Source organism: Haliotis cracherodii, unplaced genomic scaffold (assembly GCF_022045235.1).
Source record: "Haliotis cracherodii isolate W230 unplaced genomic scaffold, xgHalCrac1.p SCAF_5, whole genome shotgun sequence".
NCBI classification, from domain to species: domain Eukaryota; kingdom Metazoa; phylum Mollusca; class Gastropoda; order Lepetellida; family Haliotidae; genus Haliotis; species Haliotis cracherodii.
In genome coordinates this window covers 68,857,732-68,878,396 of record NW_027266308.1, presented here as the reverse complement: position 1 = coordinate 68,878,396, position 20,665 = coordinate 68,857,732, and the positions used below count along the sequence as shown (strand labels likewise).

Here is a 20,665-nt window from a genome sequence, read left to right as displayed (position 1 = left end):
CTGACCCTGTCTTGGGACTTACCTGCACAAGTTCGATGCCAGCTGCCCTGAAAACAGAAAGTACTTGTTAGTCATCGCAAACATTAACAAACTCAGTCACATTGGTAAACACTATTGTAATCTGTCCATACAATAAGCTGCTACAAATGTATCTATTTGAAATTACTAAAAGGTGCATACAATACTTCTTTAAATGAGATGTTCAAGCATGTAGACATGGGATATGGTTTCAGGGGAACACTATCTGTTGATGTCTGAGCAACATTCAACCATCTTCTTCTTCTGATACCTTCCTGATCAATATTACTTGATCAGTTTTACATTGACATGGAAATAATGTACACCGTAAACAAGATCCATATATCATCAAAGAAATATTGTTTATGAATTTCAAAAATACATTTTTCAAAATATCAAAAGATGCTATGTCTGATTGAAAAAAATGTTTATTTTGAGAATATTTTTGCATTGTTATCAAATAAATATTAACCTCCATTAAACTCTGACAACAAATTTATTTCTTTTCCTTGAATCTTTGCTTACTGACCATTTGACAAAATATCACCCTCGCCTGGCCGACTTTGACAAGCAGAGTTTATAGGATGTCCAATCTCTAACAGTTAAATATAGCCATACTCAGATGTTACTGTGAGAGAAATGCTATCTGAGCCCTCCTTGATAAATGCTACTGCATCTCACAGTCCATCAACTGGAGGATGGAAGAAGCAAGTATCCTGTGTCATTCACCATTTCTAGGCTTATCTAATCTTGTTTGGAAAAGCACAAACAAGCTGACTTCACAACACAAAATCTTGGAGTTGACAGTATAAGACAATGACACTCAAATGAGCGAAAACTTTTAAAAGGGGAAGGTAACTCCGCCAAAGAGATATTTCATTTTCTGCACTTCTGTACATTTTAATTGGAGACAATTGTTTTAATTCTTAATCTTTTCAAATCAAGTTTGTTTGTTTGTTGTTGAACACAGCACTCAGCCATATTCGAGCCATATGAAGGCAGTCTGTAAATAAGTCTGTACCAGACAATCCATTGATTGACATGTGCATCGATCTACACAATTGGGATACAATGACATTCATCAACCAAGTCAGCGAGTCGCCTCTTACTGCAAGCGTAGGTTGCTGAAGACCAATTCTAACCCAGATCTTGTAGTAGTGGGAAGCATGTAGCAAGTTTAGCCTTAAAACATTCACGTCTACAGTGATAAGTTCGTTTGTTTGTTTGTTGTTTAATGCCGCACTCAGCACTATTCCAGCTATATTGGCGGAGGTCTGTAAATAATCAAGAAACACAAACACAAGCTATACAGATGAAAGGTGTGTTGTATTCAATAATACCCTTTTTCCTCTATTCAGAGCCCTCAATCAATTATTTACAGCCGGCCATTGTTGAGGGTTGGGTCGGAGTCAAGCAGAAAGACTTGTGTATAGAGACTGACATCTCAAAAGGGCCTGTTCAGCTACAGATAACAATTACAAATTCGTCAGCAGCTTGAGACACAAGTCCAAAGCCAGAGCTTGATAATAACTGTCCACAACATAACATGCAAACCTACTGAAAATGATGCAAAGAGAGACATTTGGGCTAGAACAGTAGAAGACTCAAAACGTTTTTGCACAGATTGACATTTGAACAGCATAAACTAAGCCGTCCCACCTGGTCACAGATACAATAGAATAAGAGTCTGTCTCCAATCAGAGCTGATCTAATGTGGGCGGGGTCTGAACGTAGGCTGAAATAAAAAGGGTCCCAGGTTCTAAAAGAGGAAATATCTGTTGCGTATCTCCTACTTACTCACGAGCATTGTTGTATATTCTTAAAGGAAAGGGCGGTCGGGGGCTGGTTAAAGTGTTCGCTTGTCATACCGAAGATCCGGGTTCGATTCCCGACATGGCTACAATGTGTGAAGCCCATTTGTGGTGTCCCCCACCATGATATGGCTGGAATATTGCTAAAAGCGACATTAAACCTCACTCACTCACTCATAAAGAAAATATAAGCCTTTAAATGAACAGGCATTTTCAACATCTAATTCCATTCATGTTTCACTGACATTATTCTTTTACACTCATTTAACCCTTGATTTTTACGCATTGCCACAAACTGAATAATAACAAAATTTGAGAGAACTTCTATTCATGTAGGTCCCCTTTCTTGTATGTGTGATACAGTGTTGTAGGGAACAGGCTGGACAGTGTGACACAGTGTTGTAGGGAACAGGCTGGATAGTGTGATACAGTGTTGTTGGGAACAGGCTGGACAGTGTGATACAGTGTTGTAGGGAACAGGCTGGATAGTGTGATACAGTGTTGTTGGGAACAGGCTGGACAGTGTGATACAGTGATGTAGGGAACAGGCTGGACAGTGTGACACAGTGTTGTAGGGAACAGGCTGGACAGTGTGACAGTGTTGTAGGGAACAGGCTGGATAGTGTGATACAGTGTTGTTGGGAACAGGCTGGACAGTGTGATACAGTGATGTAGGGAACAGGCTGGACAGTGTGACACAGTGTTGTAGGGAACAGGCTGGATAGTGTGACTCAGTGTTGTAGGGAACAGGCTGGATAGTGTGATACAGTGTTGTCGGGAACAGGCTGGACAGTGTGATACAGTGATGTAGGGAACAGGCTGGACAGTGTGACACAGTGTTGTAGGGAACAGGCTGGACAGTGTGATACAGTGTTGTAGGGAACAGGCTGGATAGTGTGACAGTGTTGTAGGGAACAGGCTGGACAGTGTGACACAGTGATGTAGGGAACAGGCTGGACAGTGTGACACAGTGTTGTAGGGAACAGGCTGGACAGTGTGACAGTGTTGTAGGGAACAGGCTGGACAGTGTGACACAGTGTTGTAGGGAACAGGCTGGACAGTGTGATACAGTGATGTAGGGAACAGGCTGGACAGTGTGACACAGTGTTGTAGGGAACAGGCTGGACAGTGTGATACAGTGTTGTAGGGAACAGGCTGGATAGTGTGACAGTGTTGTAGGGAACAGGCTGGACAGTGTGACAGTGTTGTAGGGAACAGGCTGGACAGTGTGACACAGTGATGTAGGGAACAGGCTGGACAGTGTGACACAGTGTTGTAGGGAACAGGCTGGACAGTGTGACAGTGTTGTAGGGAACAGGCTGGACAGTGTGACACAGTGTTGTAGGGAACAGGCTGGACAGTGTGACACAGTGTTGTAGGGAACAGGCTGGACAGTGTGACACAGTGTTGTAGGGAACAGGCTGGACAGTGTGATACAGTGTTGTAGGGAACAGGCTGGACAGTGTGATACAGTGTTGTAGGGAACAGGCTGGACAGTGTGACTCAGTGTTGTAGGGAACAGGCTGGACAGTGTGACAGTGTTGTAGGGAACAGGCTGGACAGTGTGATACAGTGATGTAGGGAACAGGCTGGACAGTGTGACAGTGTTGTAGGGAACAGGCTGGACAGTGTGACTCAGTGTTGTTGGGAACAGGCTGGACAGTGTGACTCAGTGTTGTAGGGAACAGGCTGGATAGTGTGATACAGTGTTGTAGGGAACAGGCTGGATAGTGTGACAGTGTTGTAGGGAACAGGCTGGATAGTGTGACACAGTGTTGTAGGGAACAGGCTGGATAGTGTGACACAGTGTTGTAGGGAACAGGCTGGACAGTGTGACACAGTGTTGTAGGGAACAGGCCGGACAGTGTGATACAGTGTTGTAGGGAACAGGCTGGACAGTGTGACACAGTGTTGTAGGGAACAGGCTGGACAGTGTGACAGTGTTGTAGGGAACAGGCTGGACAGTGTGATACAGTGTTGTAGGGAACAGGCTGGACAGTGTGATACAGTGTTGTAGGGAACAGGCTGGACAGTGTGACAGTGTTGTAGGGAACAGGCTGGACAGTGTGACACAGTGTTGTAGGGAACAGGCTGGACAGTGTGACACAGTGTTGTAGGGAACAGGCTGGACAGTGTGACACAGTGTTGTAGGGAACAGGCTGGACAGTGTGACACAGTGATGTAGGGAACAGGCTGGACAGTGTGACAGTGTTGTAGGGAACAGGCTGGACAGTGTGACACAGTGTTGTAGGAACAGGCTGGACAGTGTGACACAGTGATGTAGGGAACAGGCTGGACAGTGTGACACAGTGCTGTAGGGAACAGGCTGGATAGTGTGACACAGTGTTGTAGGGAACAGGCTGGACAGTGTGACACAGTGTTGTAGGGAACAGGCTGGACAGTGTGACACAGTGTTGTAGGGAACAGGCTGGACAGTGTGACACAGTGTTGTAGGGAACAGGCTGGACAGTGTGACACAGTGTTGTAGGGAACAGGCTGGACAGTGTGACACAGTGTTGTAGGGAACAGGCTGGACAGTGTGAGAGGGGATCGAGGTCAACATTCAATAATGCAGTGATTTGTATGATATGATCAAGATGTTTCTGACTGATAGGTTTTGTTACAATCAGGTAAATGCACCACAACAGCATGTAACATCTGCTGACTCCACCATCAACAACACCTCCCTTCTGTCAACAGGAGTTATCTCCCCCTGTATGGCTAGTAACCACAAACACTGCAATGGGAACCAGTCAAGACATTCATTGTGCAAAGACGGTAAATGTACATTTCTTTTATTTACAACCTATATATCCACAAAGGGAATGGTGATAAATGCTAGATATTTTAATATCAAAAAGAATTCAGACATAAAAAAATATATCTTTACCTTTAAAAGGTAACTATGGTAACAACAGTGATATACTGTCCTGGTATAACTGATATGCTGCGATATAACTGACATATTGTCCCCTATCATAACTGATATACTGTGCTGTGATATAACTGATATACTGTCCTCTGATATAACTCATATACTGCCCTCTATCATAACTGATATACTGTCCTTTGATATAACTGATACACTGTCTGGTGATAAAACTGATATACTGTCTTGTAATGTAACTCATATACTGCCCTGATATAACTGATATGTTGCGATATAACTGATATATTGTCCTCTGATATAACTGCTATACTGTCTTGTAATATAACTGATATACTGCCCTGATTTAAATGATATACTGTGATATAACCGATATACTGTCCTGTGAAATAACTGATACACTGTCCTGTGATATAACTGATATACTGACCTGTGATATATCTGATATACTGTCTTCAGATAAAACTTATATACTGCGATATAACTGATATACTGTCCTCATATATCTAATATACTGTGCTGTGATATAACTAATATACTGTGCTGTGATATAACTGATACATTGTCCTCAGATATGACTTATAAACTGTCCTGATATAACTGATACACTGTCTGGATATAACTGATATACTGTCCTGATATAACTGATATACTGCCCTGTAATATATCTGATATACTGTCCTTAGATATAACTGATTTACGGTCCTGTGATATAACTGATATACTGTGCTGTGATATAACTGCTATACTGTCTTGTAATATAACTGATATACTGCTGATTTAAATGATATACTGTGATATAACTGATATATTGACCTGTGATATATCTGATATACTGTCCTCAGATAAAACTGATATACTGCGATATAACTGATATACTGTCCTCATATAACTAATATACTGTGATATAACTAATATACTGTCCTGTGATATAACTGATATACTGACCTGTGATATATCTGATATACTGTCCTCAGATATGACTAATATACTGTCCTGATATAACTGATATACTGTCTTGATATAACTGATATACTGCGCTGTGATATAACTGACACTGTCCTGTGATATAACTGGTATACTGCCCTGTGATATATCTGATATACTGCGACATAACTGATATACTGTCCTTATATAACTGATATACTGCGCTGTGATATAACTGATATACTGTCTTTTGATATAACTGATATACTGCGATATAACTGATATACTGTCCTGTGATATAACTGACATTCTGTCTTCTGATATAATTGATATACTGTGATATAACTGATATACTGTCCTCATATAACTAATATACTGTGCTGTGATATAACTAATATACTGTGCTGTGATAAAACTGATATATTGTCCTGAGATATAACTGATATACTGTCCTCAGATATGACTAATATACTGTCCTGATATAACTGATATACTGTCTTGATATAACTGATATACAGTCCTGTGATATAACTGATATACTGTCCCCAAATATGACTAATATACTGTCCTGATATAACTGATATACTGTCTTGATATAACTGATATACAGTCCTGTGATATAACTGATATACTGTACTGTGATATAACTGATATACTGCCATATTACTGATATACTGTCCAACTAGGTATTAACACATTTCAACAAGTCCATCATGCCTGCATCCTGATGGACATCTTGTGATGAGGAGACAAGTGATTCCTGAATATCAACCTTCTCGTTGTGACAGCCGTCCAGTTTGTGCAACAGATGGGGAATCAGCAGCAGTCACATCAGCAGTAGTTAGAAAGGTAATGCGGAAACTAGGATCTTCCATATACAGCACCTGCATTCATTGGGAATCTATGGGTAGCAGCAGCTCTACAGGTACAAGGACGTATCGAGAATCATGAACCTATCACCACATTACCCTACATGGCAATAGCTTCCCGACAACCTCGGGTGAACCTAGCAACCAGCTCATCTTCCAAACCTAGGTTTTGAAATGGGTCACATCTAGACCTACTTTGAGGTTTTACATTTCAATTGTAATACCCGGGTTTTACAATTAATATGATTAACATTTAATAAACTTGACTCTAAAAGTCACAATCTTTTTTAAATGAAAATTCTATGACTCGAATCAAACTGGCAACCTCAAGTATCCTGTAAAGTTTTGTAACCCACTGCTTTCCCACTGAGCTATCGGGACAGGTGATGAGAAGTTGTTCTAATTTACACGTCATGACTCCAGCTGGTCTATGCTGTTTTTCTCTCTCGCACGTTTTGATCAAAATTCCTTTGACACACTGTATCGTTTCACTTTAAGGTATGTCAATGTTTTCTATTTTTTCTGGTATTTCTTGCATTTAGATGTTCATAAGTTGGATAAAACACACCTCTTCGGTTTCCGTTGAAAATGTAAAACCTTGAGCTTGGGAAAAGCCATCTTTAATTCAGTGTCCTTGGCAGGCAATTTGGGATTTTTTAAATTTAGCTTTTATTTTTCAAAGCTCTTATTTCCTAAATTTCAGAAGTTTCATAATGTTGTATTTAATGCAACAATGTTAAATTAAACGACTTCCTCTTTAATAGTCCTGATTCAGTGAAATACGAGTGACCTTGACCAAACCACATGCATCAGTTATAAATATTCACATTAATCGATAATTGTTTGCTGGCAATGCCCTGGTGTAACAGTGAATCGCGATTTGATAAACAAAATGGGTCCTTATTTTCTAACATATACTAGTGTAGAAACTACAGACTTCCCGGCATGGAATTTAATCCTGGGACATTCTGATCCGAAGTCGGCGCCTTGTTGAGATAACCAACGGGGTTAAGCCGATTAGTAAGCTGACAAGGTAAAGATGTCAACTGTGGGATGACTCCACCAGGACTGCCAATCTCTATAAGAGCAGAGAGTCATATAGTCATAAACTTTAGGAAACTCTTACACCTGGGCTATATTATATCGCCCAGTATGTATTAAAGCCACAGACCTTATTTGGTTTCCATCTGTGACAAGAAAGGATGGCTTAGCTAAGTAAATATTGATATTCAAATCATTAGGTGTAACTGATGCAGGGGTTATTTGCAACCTGGTTCTTATTTCAAAACCATACCGTTTGACACAGCCATTAATACTGGTTCCTCTAATACAGAAAATATGCACTAGATCCCCACAATGTACGTGCCCTGGCGACTTGTTGGGACAAACTGGCTGACATGACTGTAGGTGTATTTGCAACATGTTCATACATTGTTTTCAAGAACCATTGTGGTGATTGAATGTTCTAATCTCTTGATATTGATCACATCTGATCATTCCTCATAATCTACTTCCCCTCTTGCAGGGCAGTTAATCAATGATCACCCAAACACAACAAAACTACCACCAAACAACACAACCACTATTGCTCAAGTTTAGTAGTGTAGAACGAAGAAATTCATTAAGTCCGCAATACCCATAATTTTAAGATATATTGAACCATACCAAAGAACAAAACCATATGTACTTCCCAATTGTAGAATAAAAAACATCACTAAACCAAATACTGTCTATAACCGTTGAATTTCTTTAAAATATGTATCTATTTCTTAATCGGCATTACTAATTGCCAACTGAACACATTTACATGCTCAAATTTATTTTTAATTTTTCTTGGATTTTATGTCTGTGAAATATCAGTGTTCACGTGCTAGTCACTGCAACGCACTATCCTTGACGCCCAAGCTTGGCATCCGTAACAGTAGGGGCATTCGTTAGGGAGCGTATCACCAGTAACTTCGATAATAAAATAACCGATCAAAGTGTGCGCGGGAAAGATCAGTGGCTGTGACTGGTTTAAGCTGGGCTGTCTGATATTGTAAGACTCTGTGTGACTAGCGGAAGTTGTCCAAGTGACCTACATCGAAATGTTTACCATGTTTATATGAGGTTACCTGAAATCTAGCTCGTGCTCGGGCAAATTCAGCTTCTTCGTCTTCTTCTCACTAAACCAGTAGCCTAACCGCTTCATGTCTGGTGAGTTGTCAAGTCCGTGAATGCAATGAGGGTGTCACGAGATCTCGTACCGGCAAACCCCTCCTACCGTCCATAGCATACTCGACATCCTGTTGGCATAAACATACTTCACCGAGACGAATCGAGAATAGTACTTGGCCTACAACGTATTACAACTCATATTTGGGTTGCACACGGCACTCTGTTGAAACCGCGTCGATATGAGCTCTATAAATACGAGTGAGTATCTATGTTCCGTTATCTCCGAGGTTATCTGATATCATGGCACGTGTGTCTTAGACGTATTTATTATTTATTTTCTGTTGAAAACATCCTTGCTTGGTGTTGCACATGTTGAGTACAGAACATGCTGTGCACCGACAGCAAACGCGGATTGACTTTTTTGGGAAATGATAGGTGCGTTCTGTGATCACGAGTTAACATGTGCTAGATGAATGTGATCACGTTAACATGTACTTGATGAATGTGATCACACGTTAACATGTGCTTGATGAATGTAATCACATTTGAGCATGTGCTAGATAAATGTGATCACGTTAACATGTGCTTTATGGATGTGGTCACATGTTAACATGTGCTTGATGGATGTGATCACACGATAACATGTGCTTGATGAATGTAATCACATTTTAACATGAGCTAGATAAATGTGATCACGTTAACATGTGCTTGATGGAGAAGATCACACCTTAACATGTTCTTGATGGATGTGATCACACGTTAACAGGTACTAGATGGATGTGATCACACGTTAACATGTGCTTGATGGATGTGATCACACGTTAAAATATGCTAGATAAATGTGATCACGTTAACATGTGCTTGATGGATGTGATCACACGTTAAAATGTGCTAGGTAAATGTGATCACGTTAACATGTGCTTGATGGATGTGGTCACACGTTAACGTGTGCTAGATAAATATGATCACGTTAACATGTGCTTGATGGATGTGGTCACACGTTAACATGTGCTAGATAAATGTGATCACATGTTAACATGTGCTTGATGGATGTAATCACGTTAACATGTGCTTGATGGATGTGATCGCCCATTATCATATGCAAGTGTCAGACGGATGTGATCATACATTAACATATACAAGTGTCAGATGGATGTGTTCACGTGTTAACATATGCAAGTGTTAAATGAGTACAAATAATCTTCGAAAAGATTTGAATTTGATAGTCGTATTATTATCACCAAATAACGGTTAGTATTGTAATACGTTTCCATGTAGAACGTTCCACCACCGATGTATTGACTGCCCAATATACACATGCTTAGTCTGTTCAAAGAGGGGATTCCCCTATGTCGCCGTTACATGTCTTAATGTATGCAATTCCACTGAGCTTATAGTGGCACCATAAATGTAAGATTATTCACGACATAAATAAGCTGTAAATCTTAAATAATATTATCTGAATGGAAATCAAAATTGTTTTCGAAATTACTGTAAGTATTTATCATACACACGCAAGTGAAGCTGTCAAGATGGCAGGTTGCAATGTCCAATTACATAGTTATTGGGTAAATTAGCACGATATCCTCTTTCTAGAATATGAATTTCAGTTATCAGGACAATAGTCTAAAAAATCGCCAATTGAACAGTTACTTAGCGCCACAAAAACTTGATTACTTGTTCTTTGAAATTGTTTCGTTCAATTATTATTTACTATTTCTTTTTGTAAAATTGTTTCGTTCAAATATTTGTTAGTATTTTCCTTTTTATTGCAAATTCAGCGTGCGTCGGCTTGCTATGTTTTATGACATGTGGTATGACGTATCCCCAGAGTGTCATGGACAAATAATAAATATTGTGGGTTCACCGAGTTTTGGTTTGCAGTTTCTAAAACTGTGGTAGACTGAAATTCCGTTTTTTATGAAGCTTAACATAGTCCTTTGAGTCCATAATATAAACAACAGCTATTGAAATATAATAGTTATAAAACAAATAATCAATGTCCAAATTAAAATAGCCGACCTTGAATCTCACGTCTAAAGTATTCAACCTGACACCCGTGTTCGTGGGTCTCACCAAAGTGGTAAACAACTTCGACCTGTATCACTGCTTTCCGCCCACATAAAGCTGACACGCTGAAATATCACCGCCATACTGTTCAAAGCGGCGTTAAACACAACTGACTCACACTACCTGACATGGCTCACGGGTAGCGAGCCATTATTGACGACTGACGCATGACGAGAATGGGTTTCAAGCTCTGTCATATACAAACTGACCGACTTGCCAACGGACAGAATTATAAATACATTACAAAAATTAATGAACTTATACACACAAAACAGGTAAACATTTTATGTGAACAAAGATCATATTGCCGCTTTACCATATATATTTATAGTATATATCTTATACATTGTATCCTTGTGTTAAGTCGAGAATTGATAAAACTTGTATTATAAATACTTGTTTTAACATATCATGGTCGATTATATTAGAAAAGCTTGCAAGAAGTCGCAACCTTGACCTCTTGAGGACATTTCACAGTTCAGTTGGCAGTCCTTATTCGTATTCATCCCTTTGCCAAACAGCTAAAACAGTTTACCGCGAAACTAACCGCAACTAACGGCTCCGGAATAGTGTGTGCTATGGAAAACAGTTTCAGTGACTAAGGGTAGCTACACACGCCTGTAATCGATTTCCTCTTCCTGTGGGTTACGCTATCACTCAGCTTTTCTCGGCTGAGTCCGTAAGAGTTATCGATAAACGCGAGACTCCTACCGGAGTACGATTCTGCGCACATGTAAAGAGATAAGCATCATATATGGAAGAACCTGACATGCAACAAATATGCTGACACCACACTTTTATTGCGCTTCCCGTACTTTCTGTATAGAAACAATAGTGATATACAGGCAGTAAGCTGTGGTATACCACTGTCTTTTGGGGTGTTCGGGCTCGTGTACTGCAGGTTACAGACTGCTGTTATCCACAGTTTATCTCCTCCCCACAGAAATACATACATTCATCAGTGCTTTAAATAAATGATGGCAAATTCACTGCAAACAACAATTACGTTACATTGAACACTTTGATGGTATTTAACTTTCTCGCCGGTTCGTCTCTTCAAATACATATTTGTTTCATGTTTATTATACTAATACAACTTATTTATGTTACGTATACTCAACAACAAAAGTTCCTGTGACACCAATATTTTAGTGTATTTTTCAAACAAGTAAAGTTTGGTTTTCAATATTGTAGTACATGTATGGAATGAAGTCACAAAAACGCAACTGCTACAGAAAAGCATGCATTCCATGCAAAAGTTGACTTTTATGCAAGCCCCATGCATTTCACTACTCAAGAATGGGTATAAAAACATGTGCGTTAACGGGATTCCATATGCATTGTTTAGCATCGTGCTGACAACAACCACTCAGAAAAACAACAAAATTGCGCAATTATTCAACATTACGAAACGCCACGCCTGTCCGAAAATGAGCGTCTGCGAGCCATTGGTATGCTTGAAGCAGGATCGAGTCAACGTGATGTTGCAAGACAATTTAACGTCCACAGAAACACCATTTGTTGTTTATGGCAACGTTGGCAACAGACAAATGCAGTCAGAGACCATCCTCGGAGTGGCAGGCCGCGCGTAACCAATAATCGACAAGACAACTGGATTCGAACAACACACCTACGAAAGCGATTCCAGCAAGCAACAGTGACTGCAAAAAGCATCCCTGGCTTTCGACGAATATCTTCACAAACCGTACGTCGCCGCTTCAGATGTGCAGGGATTGTCGCCAGAAGACCCGCCAGACGTCCCATTTTGACAGGAAACCAACGTCAAGTACGTCTACAGTGGTGCAGGCAGCGTCTACGCTGGACGGCCATGCAGTGGGGACAAGTTCTATTCACTGACGAGTCTCGTTTTCACCTCAGCCACAGCGATGGACGGATTCGAGTGTACCAACGTCGATGTGAACGTTATGTCAATCATTGTGTCATGAAAGAAGATCGGTTCGGGGCGGCAGCGTTCATGTATGGATTGGGATTACAGCAAGACAGAGGACCCGTTTGATAGTGGTAGAGGGAAATCTCAATGGACAGCGCTACCGTGACGAGATGATCGGCCCTGTTGTACCGATTTTGCTATATGACAACGCCCGGCCTCATATTGCTCGACTTGTTCAGGATTCTCTTCAACAAAACAACGTGAATGTCATCCCCTGGCCGTCTCGCTCCCCTGATCTCTCACCAATCGAGCACATGTGGGATGAGATGGATCGGCGCCTTCGACGTCAACCACGTGTTCCACAGACACTCCAGGAACTTCGAAACATGTTCCAGCAGATATGAACAGATATCCCACAGGACTTTGTGCGACGCCTGGTCCATTCCATGAGACGAAGATGTGTTGCTTGCATCGCAACCAGAGGTGGACACACACGCTATTGGTTTGTAAATTGACATTTCAGCATGTTTATGTTTTTTTTATGATATCACGCATTTTCTGAAGTCAGCATGGCAAATTAAACCATTTGAACACTTACAGGAGTCTTTTATCTGTTGCAAACCGAAATTGTTTCAGATTTGGTAAAAAAAACATCACTTTGCATTAAATCTTATTCAATGTCACAGGGACTTTTGTTGTTCAGTATATTTTATTTAAAAAGTGATCTTGGGCTGTTTCTGTACTCAAATTGGCTTCTTTCACTAACCAAGATATTTTTCAATGTAACAATTGTCATTCAATATTTAATTTTGACAATTTAAATTGGCATTCTCTAAGTGATGTCATCCTGTTTGGTCTGTATTGCATTATGACACACCTGTACTAATCAAGTGGCCAGGCCAGTGAGTAGCTTGAAGACTGCAAGTGTTACCTGCAACTGTAACATGGCGCCCCAGTTCACAATATGACATGTATGTCTTGGCACTGTGCCGTTAGTTCACAATATGACATGTATGTCTTGGCACTGTGCCGTTAGTTCACAATATGACATGTATGTCTTGGCACTGTGCCGTTAGTTCACAATATGACATGTATGTCTTGGCACTGTGCCGTTAGTTCACAATATGACATGTATGTCTTGGCACTGTGCCGTTAGTTCACAATATGACATGTATGTCTTGGCACTGTGCCGTTAGTTCACAATATGACATGTATGTCTTGGCACTGTGCCGTTAGTTCACAATATGACATGTATGTCTTGGCACTGTGCCGTTAGTTCACAATGAGAATACAGTAAACTACGGTTATAACGAACTAAAAGGGACCACTAATTTTAGTTACTTATAACCGTTGTTCGTTATAGGCACATATACAGCAAATGGATGAGACCCTCAAACAGTTCGTTACATCCGTCAGTTCGGTATAAGCGTGTTCGTTATAAACGTAGTTTACTGTAATATGAATAAAGCCCAAATAATATTAATAGGAATAGAATTTTGTTATTCCCGTACGTTACCTTGTATTCTGTGTTGTTCGCACATGCGCACGTACACGTAGGCACAAGCACATAGGCACACGTGTAGGCACAAGCACACACACGCTTAGGTACAAGCACACACAGACACGTAGGCACAACCACACACACACGAAGGCACGAACACACAACCACACACAAGTAGGCACAAACGCACACATGTAGGCACACGCACGCACACGTAGGCACAAGCACACACAGACACGTAGGCACAAACGCACACAGACATACACACGCACACGTAGGCACAAGCACACACAGACACGTAGGCACAAGCACACACGTCCACGTAGGCACAAACGCACACAGACATACACACGCACACACGTAGGCACAAGCACACACACACGAAGGCACGGGCACACAACCACACACATAGGCACAAGCACACACACACATATACGTAGGCACAAGCATACAAATACACGCACACAGATACGTGCTCTGAGATTAGTCACGATTATTTTTTTTAACATATTTATTCACAAGGAGTGACCGCCGTGATATTGCTGGAATATTGCTAAAAGCGGCGTAAAAAAATACTCACTCACTCACTCACAAGGAGTGAACGGGATTGGGAGACAAGTTCTTCCAACTAAGATTGCCCTGTCCCTGGTATTTACAAAGTTTTGAAGGGGAGAGATGCATTGTTCTTTACACAAATCTTCTAGTTGTACATATATAATGTTGTACTGCCTTAAATATAGCTTCATTTTCTGTAACAACGTGATCTGCATTGCTGTATGTTACAGGTAACAGATATGTTATGAACAATATTTTTAAGGCTGTTAAACAAAATTTCGCTGATGACTAAACAATGTACATTCCATGAGATAATGATATGCATTTTCACATGTATTTGAACATGTACAGTTCGGGTGATCTTTTAGACCAATTCTATATTAGTCATAATTCAATTGACTGCACATGTATCTTAGTTTTGTGTGTAAGATATTATATTTTCTTTTTCCATATGCAAAGTACGCAGGTGACGTGGGGTGGTGATTTTGTAACGACTATTGGTGATGGTGATGGTGATGGTGATGGTGATGATAACTCACAGCACAGACGTGTGATGAATCTACGCCTGGGGCACAGTGTCCAACGGGCTGTGTGCCGGACGCAACATCGTCCTCATCTACGTATACAAACTAAGAATTGAATCAAATAACTCACAATGCGAATCACGTGGAATAGAGTAAGTAAGTGAGTGAGTGAGTATGGTTTTACGCCGCTTTTAGCAATATTCCAGCAATATCACGGCGGGGGACACCAGAACGTGGAATAGAATAAAGCATGACTTTTGAATCATTAATTTTATCAGAATTATAGATTACATGTTACATATAACTGATATTTCTATTTTAAATCTATTTCTGTTTAAAAGATCAGGGTGTCAATGGTTGATTTTCTTCGATTTAACAACGGAATCTAATACTTGACCACAGTTAAGCTGATGCAGGAGATGAACACAGCCATCATCGCGGTTCACGGACTATCTCAGATTTTCTGTTGAACTTCGAAATATGTACTGGCCATACGTGCGCATGTGACCTAGTTATGTGATCTTGTCATAAGTCCAAAACTTGCAAATGGAACTAAGAGAAAAGGCTAGCTGTAAGCCATTTGGACTGTCCGATTGTTTTCATACTTATATTTCAGAGTTTTCCGCAACGTTAGAATTTGATATTCCCCGTGGGTCAAACAGTGTCCTTATCCTCCCCCGTCCTTTCTTCAAATCAACTGCTGATATTATTTCTTTGGGGATTGCTTAAAACTTTGGCCTAAACATCGAAACGTCACCGATTGGCGAAAACGGCACCTCGCCTAAAAGTGAAAACGGCTACTATTGTCTGGCGAAACGGCACCTTATTATGTTTTTTTTTACCTTGGTACTGAAATACATGAAATTAAACTCACATGGTCACTTACAAACCCAAATAACTGTGAAATATTAAAAAAGTATGCATTAGAAACTAGCCTTTATTCGACGACTCTGATTGGGAGGCGCAACTAAACTAATTATGAAAAGATTACATGCTTTGAAGTAAAATAAATGAAATTAAACTTTCATGGTCACTCGCAAACACAAATAATTGTGAAATGTTAATCGCCTTACAACAAGTTTACATTAGAAACAAGCCTCTACTCCTCTACTTTACTTTGATTGGGAGGCGCAACTAAACTTATCGTTAAAATATCACATGCTTTGAAGTTTTAAGAACCTTTATAAAAACTACTCTGGCGGAAATGTCAAGAAATTGGACTACAGGTATACTATAATTATATTTAATATTTATTTTAGTAAGTAAGTAATATATAGCAATTTTATAGATATTTCATATATATCCCCTCCTGGAGTCGACATCACACGAAAACATATATACAACATAACATATAAGAGCATGTAAATAAAGCATACATACTACTACATAAATCGTTCGTATCGTTATTAAAAATAAAGGCGCCGTTTTTCGTCCGACAATTAGTAACCGTTTTTGCCAAATGAGGTGCCGTTTAAGCCCAAAAAATCGCTGCCGTTTTAGCCTGCACCCCTGGCTACCTGCCAAGTCTAAAAATACAGCATGTAGCGGCTAGATTTACATTTTGAGCAAGTCATTAGATTGTCCGCCCCAATCAATCGGAACAGACACATTTGAAAAATAATGGTAACACTTTTATGATAATGCCCTGAGATAATCTGTAGTTATTGTGACGGAGTGTCGATACGGCATATGTACGGTGCGATATGGCGGCTGAGATAATGCTAGGCTTTACGGGAGCCTACAAAGCTCAAGCTATGTCACAATTACGCAGCTTGGTTGGAACTATGTATCGTCTTTATATTCTGCTTGCGATGTCTACAAACACTGGGAAATTTCACAAAAATGGATGTATCTCGATCTGGTGCCATGAGATAATCATTACACATGTACTGAAACTGCAAAGACTATGTCACAAGTATGTCTACACGCTTGTCAAATTTCCGAGGTAGCGAGGAATCACTACTACGCGTATGTGCCGATTGAGTATCAACCGGAAGCATTGTAAGGGAAATAACTCTCAATTCCAACATGGCGTAACAGCTGACACATCGACCACGGAAACAAAGGTGTTGCTATTTCTACCGAAATAACATGTTACTAACGGCGTTAATTATGGATTTCAGTGACCACATTTTCGGACCAATGGACGTCCACGGAATTTGCGTGTAAACATTCATCAATGCCGCAAATAAATACTGTGATTCTGTCCGCGTGATGCACAGCCGAGTCATGTGTCGAAGACACGAATCATAATCTAGATATGGTGCAGGTCATACCCATGATTTGGCCGCGGCTTGTTGCATGACGTTTCTTCTCCGGTTCTCCGACAGATTGGAAGGATTTATGACTTTATCGCACAAGATACAGTAGTATCCTTAGACCGGGGTAAAATCTACAGGGGTGGTGGTAAAACGTTAGCTCGTCGCAACGATTATCAGCGTTTGATTTCGTACGGGATGAAAATACTAAAATGTGTGACAGTGAAGCGTTTCCGATGCATATTAGGCCTTATATCAGTCTTCAAAACCTGCACTCTTCACACTAGAAGAAGGGGCGATCGGGTAGCCTAGTGGTTAAAGTGTTCGCTCCTCACGCCGAAGACCAGGGTTCGATTCCCGACATGGGTACAATGTGTGAAGCCCATTTCTGGTGTCCCCCGCCGTGATATTGCTGGAATATTGCTAAAAGCCGCGTAAAACCATACTCACTCACTCACACTAGAAGCGAGCAGTCAGATTATTGACAAATTAATAATGGGTAGAACTATTTCTTATGTGTTAGGTTGCATAAACTCTCTTCATCATTTGTCCCTTCTTCCAGCAGATTTGTGGAACTTTTTTTTTGTTAAGAATGAACGCTGACTGAAATAGACCCATCTTACCACTAATTAGAATTAACACTGCCATTGAGATAGGGTATCATCCATGTTTGTTGTAATCTTGTGTCTTACAAAGACTTTATGTTTGTACCATTGTTGGCATAATACAGATGATTGAACATGTTGCGAACATGCAGGGATTCTGGTGAAAGATAAATTATTGAGAGTATCTCATACTTGTTGCAAGAGCCACCTTCAGTTGATTGGGTGGTCTAGCTTGGTGACTTGGCTGATCGTGTTTCATTTTTTCCTGATGTAGATTCGTGCCCATGTTTGTAGTCACTGGTTTGTATGGTTTTAATGGCAGTCCTTCCAATACATAACAATCCTGAGTATTGTTTGAATGTTTAAGCTCTTTTTGACATGTAGAAACTGGTTGTTTCAGGAGTTCTGATCGACTGACATGACGTGAACACTGACAATGAAATTCCGTCAACGAATCGCCTGGCTCCTGGTGATGTTCTATCTGGCCACATCGTTTGGAATGCTGTACTACACCTTCGAAATAAATGACCACTATAACAGCTTAGCTCTGGACCACAACAACGCATATCACAATGGAGATAAGCAGTCTCTGATTGGCTCATTCTGGCATCATGTGACTGACATCCCACTTCCTGTATGGCTTGTTCTCCTAATTCCGCCATACCTTCAAATGTTCGGATTGTTGTTGGCATGGACAAGACCAGAGCCACGATTGAGTTTTGCGTACATGTGGCCGGGAATTGTATATGTTCGTTTGAAGAGGATTTGGAAACTATGTCAAGGACACACGAGTAAACCAATCAATTCAGCCTTGGTACAGAATGGACATGTGATCATCGACACATGATGAGATGGAGAGAAAGTTTTGTGCATTTAATCAGTCAAAACACGACATTGTAGAGATAAGCCAGTGTTAGTATTGTTAAAGGACATATCACGCTGGAGATGGAGGCTGCTCACAGTCATGAAATCCTCAGTAGTAATACATATACCAAGTCTTTGATTGACTTTCTAGAAGCTTAGAGTTAAACAGTTCATGAGAAGAAACCATTTGACAATCAACTGCTTTGAGTACACTTCAGATTTCTTTGTGCAGATACTAGATCTTCAGTATTGCAATGTCTGGTGCTAGTATTGCACCGAAAAATTGTTCAGCAGTGGAGTAGGAATATTTTTATCCAATTTTAGATTAACTCTACTCTATAATTGCAGATCAAGAATTTGGAAATGTAGAATCAAATTAATATGAATCCATGTATAACCAAAGAATTTAGAAAGTACACAAATTTGGAATTCCTCTACAGATCCTGTTCATCATCAGATGGGATGATGAGTGTGATGAGTTTGTTTCTACTGCTGCAACAAGCTGACATGTGGAGTTGGAAGCAGTGGCATATCTCTGTCCCCCAATGCCGGCCACTCCAGATGGTGACATGTACTGTGTGAGTCTTTAGTAGAAGTAACCAGTACTGGTTCGGCAGCTGGTCAGTGAGTCTTTAGTTGAAGTAACCAGTACTGGTTCGGCAGCTGGTCAGAATGTGCAGCTGATGTTTATGATGCCCAAATCTGCCTCCATCTTGGACCTAACTCTTAAGAATGTACATATTATATCCCAAGTATTTATACGTCATACGTTGTACCATGTATTGCATGTTATAAGATTTGTCCTGTTGCTCTATGGGAAGATTTTCATGAGAATGTTTGACAGCAATATTCTTCTACCTTCTGTAACAAAAAGACCAAACAATTACTTAGCATTCCATGACATTAAGTTTTGTCTTTCATCTTCATAAAACTATGAATCATGATACTTTCACTAGCGCTACTGAGAGAATATCACCCGAGTGTTGTTTATGGTGAGATTTGATACTTGTTGTTCAATGCTGTGGGAGACCGTGTTACATAATACATCCTTGCTGTCATCTTCAGTATCATGTAGGCATTTCTGTCTGATCTTTTATTCCCCCGTGTCAAATTCAGCATTTGATGATGCTACAGGAAATACTAATTGAAGGTGCAAGGTCAGCATGGTCAAAGGTCGATCGTGTTAAGTTTGGACTTGACCCTTTTGGAACCTGCATGATTTTAGTTTAAACACAATCCAATGAAATCCTTATGTAGCATACAGCCTACATACGAAAGTAAATATTACTCAGCATGTTCAGTCACCACCATTTTGTAGTCATGGATAAAAGGCGATAACATAAAATCAATTCTGTGTTTCTGCCTTTTTGTCAGTCAATCTCAAAGAGAAACGTTTATAAATTAATTTCTGAGTAGATTTTAGGTCAAATGATACAATAAGTAACAAAACTTGTTTAATATTTTTTTTTACCCAATGTACCAGAACACAGGAAATATATTGCAATATTTATCATTTCTATAAATATTGCAGTATATGGGTAATATTATGCAGTCCTAGTTTTAAGCTCTCATAGACACTGATTACTGTCACTGAAAGCAGTCTTGTAAATAGATGCTGACGTTGGCCTGGGTGTCCTCACATCACATGGAACTAGACGCTTCTAAGATCTTGCACCTTTAATTAACTACATGATCAATGTTATTATTTACAGATTTGTTGAAAGAATT

At 40.1% G+C, this 20,665-nt stretch overlaps 1 protein-coding gene across 1 annotated transcript in view; it reads right to left on the bottom strand.

The window, feature by feature from the left end:
- Window positions 1-11,236, bottom strand: part of LOC139444403 (inositol-tetrakisphosphate 1-kinase-like) — a 57,173-nt gene extending 45,937 nt beyond the window's left edge. Inside the window, exons 1-3 of the mRNA XM_071225374.1 lie at window positions 11,191-11,236; window positions 8,627-8,797; window positions 23-47 (exon numbers count right to left, since the gene is read on the bottom strand). Coding sequence (XP_071081475.1) covers window positions 23-47; window positions 8,627-8,703 — 102 coding nt within the window. The 5' untranslated portion in view covers window positions 8,704-8,797; window positions 11,191-11,236. The remainder of the gene's footprint in view (window positions 1-22; window positions 48-8,626; window positions 8,798-11,190) is intronic.
- Between the last annotated feature and the right edge of the window lie 9,429 nt (window positions 11,237-20,665).